At 36.4% G+C, this 11,754-nt stretch overlaps 3 protein-coding genes across 3 annotated transcripts; 2 read left to right on the forward strand and 1 right to left on the reverse strand.

Annotated features, from left to right (window-relative positions):
- The first annotated feature begins 733 nt into the window (after nt 1–733).
- Nucleotides 734–4,076, forward strand: zgc:101583 (uncharacterized protein LOC494104 homolog). Its single transcript, XM_035532283.1, has 6 exons — nt 734–795; nt 2,003–2,144; nt 2,284–2,340; nt 2,626–2,716; nt 2,829–2,989; nt 3,130–4,076. Exons 2-6 carry the CDS (start codon nt 2,003–2,005, stop codon nt 3,801–3,803), a joined length of 1,125 nt encoding a protein of 374 aa, XP_035388176.1. The 5' UTR covers nt 734–795; the 3' UTR covers nt 3,804–4,076.
- Nucleotides 4,077–4,987: 911 nt separating this feature from the next.
- On the reverse strand, nt 4,988–8,098 carry timm8a (translocase of inner mitochondrial membrane 8 homolog A (yeast)). Its single transcript, XM_027003565.2, has 2 exons — nt 7,888–8,098; nt 4,988–6,464 (listed from the first exon to the last, which is right to left on the reverse strand). Exons 1-2 carry the CDS (start codon nt 7,996–7,998, stop codon nt 6,303–6,305), a joined length of 273 nt encoding a protein of 90 aa, XP_026859366.1. The 5' UTR covers nt 7,999–8,098; the 3' UTR covers nt 4,988–6,302.
- An 834-nt stretch (nt 8,099–8,932) lies between these two features.
- LOC113573359 (cytochrome b-c1 complex subunit 8) lies at nt 8,933–11,640 on the forward strand. The gene is made up of 3 exons (XM_027003570.2): nt 8,933–9,017; nt 10,015–10,181; nt 11,469–11,640. Exons 2-3 carry the CDS (start codon nt 10,028–10,030, stop codon nt 11,561–11,563), a joined length of 249 nt encoding a protein of 82 aa, XP_026859371.2. The 5' UTR covers nt 8,933–9,017; nt 10,015–10,027; the 3' UTR covers nt 11,564–11,640.
- The last annotated feature ends 114 nt before the right edge of the window (nt 11,641–11,754 follow it).

Below are 11,754 nucleotides of genomic sequence, written 5' to 3' on the forward strand. Positions count from 1 at the left end.
TTCGTAATTTGACGAATCCACGAAGAATCTTAACAAAAGTGTTAATCCCTGAGCATGCAATATCAAAACATAAAAATAAAAGCATTGGAGTTGTATACTTAATAACAACCTACAGAGATATTTATTTTGCTACTAAAATTAAGAAACCTTTTTTGATACTGTCAAACGCACAGTCTAAAACATTTTAAACACTGTAACAGTCTCACCTGCTTTAGTTTTACTTTTAGCACTAGACGTTTTTTTCTCCACCTACAAGGCTCAAAATAGTAATTTATGCCCGTATATATTTGGTTTAAATATCTGTGAATTACTGTAAATGGCTGCTACATTATTGGCACCAGAGGGAGATTAATCCGCCCCCCGCAAACCGCCAACTTCTTGAGTAGTGTGTTGCCAGACTGATATAAGGAAAATGGACCTGAGCTGGTATATTATAGTTTCTTCAGGTTTAATTGCTATTCGGACTGTTTCCTGAAAGGCTGTTAGATTGTTAATACAAAGCTCATGCCATGTTTTTTTACTACACTTTTATTTTAAGTTGATCATTCATGATAAAAAATAACAATGATAGTAATGTCATTTCAATTTAGAGCAATATTATCTGATTTATATGAGTTATATAAACATTCATGTTATATTGAAATTTGATTTTTATTTCTATTAATTTAACGCGTTTACAGATTATGCCTCAAAACAAACAATCTGGCAACCGCTGCAGTTACAAATTTGTGACAATTCACGTGACAAACAGGAAGTTTATCAAGATTTATCGTCGATGGCTGTTACGATACTAAGGTTTGTCTAATTAAAGCGACTATATTTTGGGTTGAGTATATTAGTAAAAGTTCAGCAACTTCATACATATACATCGTTAAGTACAATTATATGGTCATATCTGGCTTGTTAGACAAGGTGGGTGTACAGTCTACAATAAAGTAGGTGTCCGAGGATTTCTAGTGCCAGTCACTTTTTAATAACAAACGATTTCCTCTATACCGCAAAAGTCTTCTTTATACTCCTCTCATACTGTGTAAGGCTCTAAACAAGGCGGACAAGAAGTCGTACGAATGAGCAAAACGCCTGTTAGATGACGGCGTACAACCAACACGAATGTGGCTGGAGTATCACAATTGTAGTCCTATGCTTTGAAATCTCTGTAGGAGGATTTGTATTTTTCAGGCTAATTCTTGAAACGGCTGGTAGCTGTGTTGCAAAGGTTCGACTCTGTAGTCCGAGCGAATGTTTTAAGTCATCGAATGACGGATTAATTTAACAACCAAACAAAATTACAGTAGAGTTCCAAGCACTAGGTTCGTTAACCCTAAAAACGTGCAAAATATACAAAATGCACTCTATACAAGCAATTAAAACCTCAGATGTTTCATCTGAAAGGCAATAGAAAAGTAGGTCTGGGCCTAAAGCAAAATCTGGTAAATCTTGCTAATAATTTATTTAAAGTAGGAAAAATAATAACTTGATAACTTTTGCAGTATATGTTTACAAAGACATTCCAGACCCATTGGGGCAGAGGAGCAAACATTCTGTGACTGACATGACGTTGACTTATCCCATAATGTTTTGAAGATCCTAAATACATGGGAGTGGAGCCCCAGTAAACAACTGGAAAGCTTCCATATCTTTTGCCACTCACAGTCTGTGTGTAACTAATGACTTTTGTGTTATTTATGGTTGCAAAGTGAACCTGTTAACCATGCTTGATGTACTGTTGAGTTTACACACCAGGATATCAGAAGGATTTTCAGGCTTCTGTGTGTTCTCATATGAAACTTAAGTTATTCACATATTTTGTATTGCTAAATGCCTTCATGAAAAATAAATTCAGAGTATATTTTAATAGTTACTTAAACTTTAGACTGCATTTGTTTAGTGAACAAAGGCCAAAAAGACGAGTACCTGCAATGTCCAGTGCCATTTAGTCATTTTTTCTAAAGGTCTTTTCCCTTTGGGTTTGTTAATACCAGTGATTTGTGATTACATTCAGATGGATGCTGGCACTGTTAATCGCTCAGGCTTCTACATCGGGCTGTCACTTGCTATCTCCTCAAGTATCTTCATTGGTGGGAGTTTTATTTTGAAAAAGAAAGGCCTTTTAAGACTTGCAAGCAATGGATCTATGAGAGCAGGTACATTTAATGTTACTTATGTACAGCTTCACATTACACATTTCATATGAGTATCTTCAAAAATCTATTTATTACAACTCTTTTCTTGTTTTATGTGGGTTATTTTATTGTTGATTTTCTAAATTCTCCACACACATAGGTCAAGGTGGCTATGCATACCTAAAGGAATGGTTGTGGTGGGCTGGACTCATATCAAGTATGATGTAATATTTGGCTTCTAAGGATCATTCTGGAGAGAGCATATTTTCTAAACCACAGACAGCTTGTGCATTTTTAAAGTATTACTTGTAACAATATACTTGGAAATGACATTGTAATAGCATTATTTTCACTCTACCCAAATTAACGTTTAATACATTCTCTTGTATCAAATATATATATATATATATTTTTTTTTGCTCTTATGTAAATTGTAGTGGATCTTAAGATGTGCTGCCTAAATAGCATATAAGCTCATGCCTGTCCTCCATTCCATTTTCAGTGGGAGTTGGTGAGGGGGCAAATTTTGCAGCATATGCTTTTGCACCTGCCACATTAGTCACCCCTTTGGGAGCAATGAGTGTTTTAGTAAGGTGGGTCTATGGCTCTATCTTTGAAGTGAGTGAAAGGAATTACTTGCTCTGCTAGATACTGTATGTAGATATGTTGACGGATTGAACACTCTCTCCTGACTTTCCCCTGCAGTGCAGTGTTATCATCATACTTCCTGAATGAGCGTCTGAATATTCATGGGAAGATTGGTTGCATACTGTGCCTCCTGGGTTCTACAGTGATGGTCATTCATGCGCCCCAAGAAGAGGAGGTTGCTAGTCTGAAGATTATGGGCGAGAAGCTTGAAGATACAGGTGCTTTTGATTTTTACCCTGTTCAGGGGTCTCTATTTTTTAAGTGGTAGTAGTTCTTCTATACTCTACATGTAGGTATGTATGTATGCATGTATGTATCCATTTATTTATTTTTTTATTTATTGTTTTTTACCTCTCAGGATTTATAGTTTTTGCTGTCTGCATTGTTGTAAGCAGCCTGGTCCTGATCTTCATTGTTGCGCCTCGTTATGGACAAAAGAATGTGCTGGTGTACATCCTCATCTGTTCAGTGATTGGTTCACTATCTGTGTCCTGTGTGAAAGGCCTTGGTATCAGCATCAAAGAGCTTTTTTCAGGAATAGCAGTACTAAAAGAACCTCTATTCTGGGCTTTACTCATTTGCCTTGTGATCTGTGTCAGCATTCAGATCAGCTACCTTAACAAAGCTCTGGACATCTTCAACACCTCTATTGTCACCCCTATTTACTATGTCTTCTTCACCACATCGGTTATGGCATGTTCAGCCATCTTGTTTAAGGAGTGGCTGCGCATGTCCATTGATGGAGCTATTGGGACTGTTAGTGGATTTCTCACAATTGTGCTGGGTATTTTCCTTCTCCATGCTTTCAAGGACACCACTTTCACTTGGGACTCTCTCCCTCTATATCTGCACGGTGCTGTCAGGGGTAGCACATGTAATCAGCCTTACATTGCTCTGCCAAACCAAGAAAGTCTGAAGGAGGACATTAGCAAACTTGCCATAGGAAGTAAGAAAAATAGATTTTGTTCTAAGAATTCATGTCAGAACTGCCTTCCAACTACCCATCTTAATGTTATAGACTTTACTACATAATCTTGAATTATACATTCTTAATTAAATATTCTTGAGTACATTATTGCACTGCTTTAATTAAATTCAGAATACTGTGAAGTATGTTTATTAAACCAATTATATGTGGACTTTTTACAGCTGTTCACTGCTGGATAATTTGATATATCTTTACATTCTGGGGATTACACCCATTTTTACTGGTTTTGCAGTTTTGCATGTTTTGCAGTTCTGTAACAGTATGAGCATTTTGAATGTGTGACTATTATCTTTATTTTATAAAGGTTATACACAGTATCATAGCCCATGTGAATTATAAAAACATTTCTTTTTCAAAACAATCAAGTTGACACCACACATTTTGTTTCTAGTGGTGGGACACATTTGCACAAATCCTCGCCTAGCCAGACCTCACTACTTAGATGTAGTTGCTTTCAATTTGACGAAGGGCTCCTAAGCATCCTAAGGTTTCAATCTCAATTAGGCACCATATTAGCTGAGCCAATACTGAAGGGTTGTAGGTTCAAGTGTCTTTGTCTTGGCCAATGCCAGTGTGTCATTAACCCCAAGCAGGTCCTAGGGTGCTGCATACATTTCCTTGGACCCAAGATGAGTGAAAAACACACATGAATGTGGATTACCAACACTATTAAAATTGTATATATGTTTGTATATGAGCATATTTAATGAAGAATATATAGAGAGAGAGAGAGAGCACATGCAATTAAAGAGTCTTTTTAAATGAATACTCTGGATGGACATTGCATCATGAGTATTCATCTGACTTTGACCTTAATAGCACTTTGTTTTTTATACTCTTTTCTTCAGTGAGGTAACCCCCAAATTTTGTCCATGCACTATTTTGATAAGCCAAAAGACTTGTATAAAGCAGTAACACGTTTAACATGCAAACAAGATATTTGGAATGGCTGCCAAAAGAAAGTATCTAATCCCAAGGAGGAACCTGGAGTGCCTGGAGTTTGCTTTTACAGGGCTGTGGTTGTTGTGGGTACATGTAACCAAAGCTGAACTTATGGCTAGTCTTCACAAGTATGTTATGAAAAATGGTGCATGTATTCAAAATACCATATATTTTACTGGTGTAATACATATGACACACTGGAGTTAGGGATTAAAATACCTTGGATGTGGTAGAGCAATTGCCTTTGTGGGTGCAAAAAATTGGTGTGTCAAAATTGTTATAAAGAGCTCTAAGCATTGACATACTGGAAATGTAGCCTGATATAAACTAGTTTTCAATATGTTTGTCTTATTGGCATGAATGTCTTCTCAGTTTTGGCATCGGAATGAATCAAAAGATCTTGATTTTTTTCCTGACAGATGAATGACAATTAATTTGGTAACTCCATAATTACCAAAGGTGCCTATCAAATTGAATAAAAATCCAGTAAAATGGAATATGGTTTATGCAAACAGTAACCAGAGCTAAGCATCAGTACTACAATTTGATGGAAATGTAAATAATTTCCACTGTGATTTTTCATGAATCTATTATCTATTTGTGAAATGCTGTGCTGAAAGACAGCCAAACAACTACAGGACAGCATCCACCCTGTCTGTTCTAACGTTCCTCATTTACACTCCAGCTGAGCCCACACCTTGTAACATTTTACAATTATTAAATAATTGTAAATTTTTTCTGGCTATTGCTAACTAGGCAGTTAGCTTAGTTAGCAATAGCCAGAAAGAAATCTTAGCACTCAGTTGGTTAAATCAACCATATCGTTATATAGTAAGCCCATTTCTGTTTAACCCCTCTCTCGGGCTGCATCATGAATTCTCAAAATTATTTGGATATTTTGACCACAAGTTTTGTCTTGACCAAAGATGGATCATTCAGTATTACAATAATCCAAAACATAATTCAAAATAAACAACTAGAAACTAAGAATTTATAAGAAACTCTGACTTTAGCCAATCATTTGAAAGGAGGAACTGTCCTAGACAAGGGTGTTTACGGACCAGTTAAATGAATGCAGGGACAAAGTACATTTGCATTAGCACTGGTATTATATATATTTATATAATATATATATATTTATATTTGCATATTGGTTTTATAAAACACAATCAGCAAGTCTGCCCATTTCTTCAAAGGTTTGTTCATTACATGATCTGAAAAAACCTTCAAACAATCAAGCAAACTTCTAAACATTCATAAGAATCAGCAAATTCTACCCAATGAATAAACATTTAAAACCCTCATTAACTAAACCAGGGGTGAAGCATCATAAACTAACAATTTGTTATTTCCTAACAACATAGCAGCGGGATAAATATTTCACCTTACTTTATTCCATATGCATATTTGAACAAATACTGTTACAGCAACTTTGCCTTTTACAAGACACTGCTCATCCTCTAACCTGCATGCAATGCAAAGCGGGACACTTTGAGGCACTTTGGGGGTTAGGGTAGGATGTTGACTTTGTATAAAGACAGTTACCTAACTACAGCAGGAACAGATGACTTCTGGTGCAGTCTTTTCGATTTAGATTACTATTAGTCTGTTATGGTCTCAGAGAAGGAGCCTCTTGTCCTCGGAGTTTGTTCCAGTCTGTTGAGGATGAATTGACTGGTGTCAATGAACCGCTCAACACAGTTCACAAAACAGACTTCTGCCCTGGAGTCGAGCTTTGGGCCAGGCTTATCCATGCATTTCTCCTAGACAGAACAACAAGTATGAGGACCACAGCAATTACAAAACGTTCACATTGTTGGGATTTAGCTAGTGGAAGAAGGGAAAAAAAACAAGTACATGCTTGTTTTGTCTTTCACAGAAATTACACTGAACATAAATATACATGCAAAGTAGAAAATTTAAATGCAACTAGTAAAGTTTTATTCATATGATTGAGTCGATATAAGGACTATTCTCTCAAACTTTACCCACTAATTTATATCCCTTTAAATTATGTAAGGAATTTAATTTTGATTAAGATAATCAGCCCCTCCAAACAGTCCCTCAAAATTCTATATAAACATCATGTTCTCTAACATGATGAGTACGCTAGCTAGCAAGCATACTTACCCAACAGACTTATTATCTGGTAGTGTTATCCTTCTTGACACCCTCGACTCTATTACTATTACCTCTTCTTTTTCAACAATAATGCATGGTCTCATGTTTAAAGGTTCTGTAGAAAATTACTGAAAGTGGAAAACTATCCAGTTTCTTCATGTCCAAAATACTAAATGAACACATCACTCATTCTTTGGAATGCTGGAATTTCAAGAGAAACTAATGCAAAGTTCTTGCATGCATGTTGCAACTGACAGCCATCACCTGATTAGATTAATTTACAAGTGTGTTTTGAAAATGCACATCACAAAGGCATTCTTTGAGAGGATCTTGGTAAGTTACACTAAGGACATGTCAGTGCATCTTATGTTCTGTTATGCAAATTATGTTGAGGAAATGTTGTAGGCATTTTAAGCATTCATGCATACACTGGATTGGGAGGTACTGATATTGAATAGCAAATGCCAGAAATTCTTTTACCTTTTCTTCCCTCAAAGTAACCATGCACTTATCTTTTCTATCCCAAAAGGAGTAAAGAAAGACACCAAACATTTTACTTTGGACTTCTGAATATTATAATCTGTGTCCAGGCAGGCTATAGCTGCGCAGTTCTACGTTAGTACGAAATTCAGCTTGACCCTGGAGCCCTGCACATACCTATAGTTAGTAGGCCCAGCTATCTATGTACATTTAATTTATTAATGCCTAAAGAGTTAATTTCAGAGGACACCCATATAAGACTTGTAGTGTTATCTCAGAGGAACCTTACAAATTGCTTTTTGTCTTTACATTTGTGTTAAGTGTATCGCGCAAGTCTAAATTCTTAATGCACTGCTTATTCCTTAGTGACCGTTAATTTGGAAGCTTTGGCAATCTTATCTAGCCAGCTAGCCCTTTATATGTACATTGACTGACGTTAACTAGAAAGATCTGGAGCGATTGTCCCTAGAGAGACAACGTTACAAGTCGACCTCATACCTATACGTTTTTACGTCTTTAAGATAAATACCTAGCCAGATAGCGTGGTTAGCTACAACATGAAATATGGCTATCTTGCATGCTTACCCAACAGACTTCTGTCATCTGGTGAACCAGCTGTTGAAACCTCTGTTTTTGAGACTCGATCTCGATGAACTGCTGAAGCTGGGGGTCAGTCGTGGCTCCCTGCGCGTCCATTACATAGATTTATGTATGATGTATGATTCAACGCGAAGTATTTCTTCAATACTCGTGGTCCTGACCTTCACGTGTAAGCTTCACTGTACATTCTACAGCCATGACCGGAAAGGCTAAGGAAAAACGCCAAAAATTGTGAAATTAGCTCCAGTAGCGGGTCTTATTACATTTCAAAATAAGAGTTTGAATTCATTAAATGAAATTCATGAACGTATCAGATTAAATCATTATGCAATGATATTAAATTATATGTGTTAAAATGAACATTACAATATGGTTCATGTGGGCAGAATGTGCCTTCTGAAAAAAATAGAATCTAAAATAAAGAGGAAATATCTTTATGACCACTATTACCAATCACAAACAGATTTTGCACAGTAAATAATGTAAGAAAACATGGGTTGAATCAGAGAGAAGCCAGTGCGCTTGTTGGGTCATAACTGTCTCTTTTGTCATTTACTCTTTGAGTAGACTGGTTTTTAGGCTCACACATGAAAAGGATAAAACAATGAGAACAAAAACATCATCCAAAAAATGGTGAAAATGGAAAACATCAGTACAAAGAGTAGGAAATAGTTAGCATGTCAATAAAACAGCCTAAAATAAATCAATAAAAACAACACTAAACGGTTGCCTAATAGCATTGTGTTAAAGTTTCCCCTGATTGCAATGTATTTAGCTTGCTTCCATTAAGAAAACAACAAACAATTATTAAATATACAATTTGTTGTTTTCTAGCAAGAAAGGGTCTGGTGGTTTCATGTTATTATGAGCTTATTCTGACATAATGTCTTGTTTAGGCAGTAGACAGTTATAGCAATAATTTATGGTCATTCCTTAGAAAAAAATGAACAAAACATTGGGATTTTTTTGCAAATTGATTTAAAATTCAGTTCAACCTAATCAAACCACATCACCGCCTTTTCTTTTGAAAGGTCCATTTCTGGGGCCATCGTGCAAAACTCCATAACGTTACCATCTTCACACGGTTTCCACGCAGCAGTAGGAACGGCAGTGAGGTAGGTATAGAAAATGTTGGTTTCCCGTGGTAGATCCTATTTTCGAGCAGTTAAGAAAAGTAAGTAATGATATGTATGTGACACCAATCTGGAGGAAAGAACCCCACGACCTTATTTTTTTTTTTATTTACCAATTGCGTTACTATAACCAACTTGAATGTCAAGCAAGGTCTTTAGCTAGCTGGCTATCCACCTAGCTATGTTAGCTGACTTTCTATCCCAGTTTAGCGGGAACGTTAGTCTTCAGTGACATTAATCTTCAGCGGCATTGGTTATATACTTAGGTCTTTCGCAGCGTGGGGAAATAGCTACATGGTACCAAATGCTCTGTTATTGGCTGTGGATATTTAGTTCCAGGTCTGCTAGTTAACTAATCAGAAGAAATGTTACTGTTCATTAAGTGCTTCGGGGTTCATGTTAGTAATTACCATACCCCAACCACTTTTTGGACAGACTATATTTGTCTGTGATTGGATCGTTTTTTTTCCTTGTGGTAGATAGCTAGCTAAATGACGCTAACTAAAAAGTAGTGATATTCGCCATTTTGCAAATACAAAATATCGGTTGGTAACGTCCCTGTTATGTAATCTCGCGAGATGTTTGCAAAGCTATGCTTTATACCTAGACATCCGACAGAGCGCACTACTGAATGCTAAAAAATTGGGAGTCAGATCCTCATACTCGAGAGAGAGAGAGAGAGAGAGAGGGAGAGGGTGTGTGTCCCTTTCTTCAGTGGGAGGGTATTGAAATAGGCTGGTTTTAACATTTTATGTTAAAGCTGATTCAGGACACGGTATCCTGAATTTCAACATCAGGGAATGTTTCCCCAGGGAATGTTACTGTTCATCAAGTGCTTCGGGGTTCAAGTTAGTAATTACCATACCCCAACCACCCAACCCTGTGGGTTTCCTAGAGTGGTTGAGTTTACAATGTGTTTGCTATAACTTTAAAAGTGTAACAAAAATATGCTAACACATATATGTTTTCTTTAAATCAGCCATCCTGACACAATGGGTCGTCACTTTGGAGATTTGGCCAGGATAAGACATATAATTACTTACTCCATCTCCCCCTTTGAGCAGCGGGCTTTCCCTAACTACTTTTCAAAAGGAATTCCTAATGTTTGGAGGCGATTCACAGGCTCTGTCTTTAAGATTGCACCCCGTAAGTGATGTATCTGTATCTTTCAGTCTGCATTTACACTGAGCAACAATATTATTGTAATATGCCAGTCAAGTATAAATGCAGTTTAACTTGTGTCCAATTCTAATGTATGAAGATTGGTATTTGAAATGTATTTAATTTGTAGCTTATTAAAACTACCTTATGAATGGAGAAAAGTCAGTGAATCTAAAAAATAGTGTCAGATGTGGTCATCATTAAAAGAATGATCTGGTGAATGAAATTATGCACTTACTTAAAATGACACTGTTAAGATATTAGGTAATTTTTAAATAAACAATTTCTTTGATCAGGGCTGATATACAAGTCATCTCTGTCACTCATGCTTCACTTCAGTGATTCATACGTTTTGACAAAAGTCAAATGATGTGTAATAAATCATGGCTCATATATTCCTGACATATTTTACTACCTTCCCTTTTCACACGAGGAGATTTTTATTTTATTTTTCCTTTCTTCTCTCCCCCCCCCCCCCCCCCCCCCCCCCCCCCAAACTCATGTTACCCAAATCATTTTCTGCTGGCTAATATGTGCTGAGTTGAGTTTACTGCAGGGATGCCCTTGTAGCATCTAACTTTATTAATTAATTATGCATGGCAGCAATACATGCTAGCATTCAAATAGTGATTTACCTTATAATTTTAGTTGGGTTTACAAGCTGTGTAGCCTGTTAAGGCAATCAAACTCACTTTAGATCAACAATTTATTTATTTATTTTTTGTTTTTGTTTTGTTTCTCCTTTTTTGTTAACACTCATATTTGGAGAGACATGGTACAGGAAATTCCTACACCATCTTTAATAAAAGATGGATCTTTTACAGGGCAAAACTAACTTCTGATTAAGATCATGCAGTCAGGCCAAGCCTGGCTCACTCACTTTGCTTCATTTTCTCATTGTAAATCTGCAAGTGTCAATGACATAACATCTATATTACATGGAGTTGCTTGCCACTGTGAATGCGGGGTAAGGCATACCCATCTTAGCATGGAAAATCACTTATTAATAAGAAAATAAATACATTTGCACAGAATTGTAGACAAAGAATTTTATGAGAATGGGAAGATTCTGGTGTCTCATTTCACTTCATGAAATGTGGAAATAAACAAATGCATGTACAGTGTAGATGTTTTGTACTTTTCTACCGAACCTACCAAATTTGAACAAAACGTCCAACTATGCTGCACCCTAATGGATCATAGTACTGACAAGTTTGCTACAATTATTTTTGTTATTCAGTTGGTAACTGTCCTTTTGTTTGTCTTCCACAGCCATAATTTTGATGTGCCTCATCTACACATGGGGCAGTCAAGTTCACGAGCAGAGCAAAAGGAAGGTTACTGCAGACTATGAGAATGACAAGTAAAGCTTGTCTGTGTTAACACTGTCCATGTTTCACATTTGTTTAATTTATCAATAAAGAAGATTGCTGAGAAAATGGGACTTTTGACTCACCCTAGCATGGATTTATTTTTATCTCCAAAACCCTTAATAAATTTGATTGTGTAAAATGTTAGATTTAACACATTGATGTTGAGAGGTGGGGACACTGTTTGA

The sequence above is a fragment of the Electrophorus electricus genome, chromosome 12 (genome assembly GCF_013358815.1).
Source record: "Electrophorus electricus isolate fEleEle1 chromosome 12, fEleEle1.pri, whole genome shotgun sequence".
Taxonomy (NCBI): domain Eukaryota; kingdom Metazoa; phylum Chordata; class Actinopteri; order Gymnotiformes; family Gymnotidae; genus Electrophorus; species Electrophorus electricus.

Excerpts from the sequence above, each read along its gene's own strand:
- zgc:101583 (XM_035532283.1), top strand. The coding sequence starts at position 2,003 with ATGGATGCTGGCACTGTTAATCGCTCAGGCTTCTACATCGGGCTGTCA. Across the intron at positions 2,341-2,625 it reads GTGGGCTGGACTCATATCAA|TGGGAGTTGGTGAGGGGGCA; the intron begins GTATGATGTAAT and ends TTCCATTTTCAG. Across the intron at positions 2,990-3,129 it reads CGAGAAGCTTGAAGATACAG|GATTTATAGTTTTTGCTGTC; the intron begins GTGCTTTTGATT and ends TTTACCTCTCAG.
- timm8a (XM_027003565.2), bottom strand. The coding sequence starts at position 7,998 with ATGGACGCGCAGGGAGCCACGACTGACCCCCAGCTTCAGCAGTTCATC. Across the intron at positions 6,465-7,887 it reads AGATGACAGAAGTCTGTTGG|GAGAAATGCATGGATAAGCC; the intron begins GTAAGCATGCAA and ends TGTTCTGTCTAG.
- LOC113573359 (XM_027003570.2), top strand. The coding sequence starts at position 10,028 with ATGGGTCGTCACTTTGGAGATTTGGCCAGGATAAGACATATAATTACT. Across the intron at positions 10,182-11,468 it reads TGTCTTTAAGATTGCACCCC|CCATAATTTTGATGTGCCTC; the intron begins GTAAGTGATGTA and ends TGTCTTCCACAG.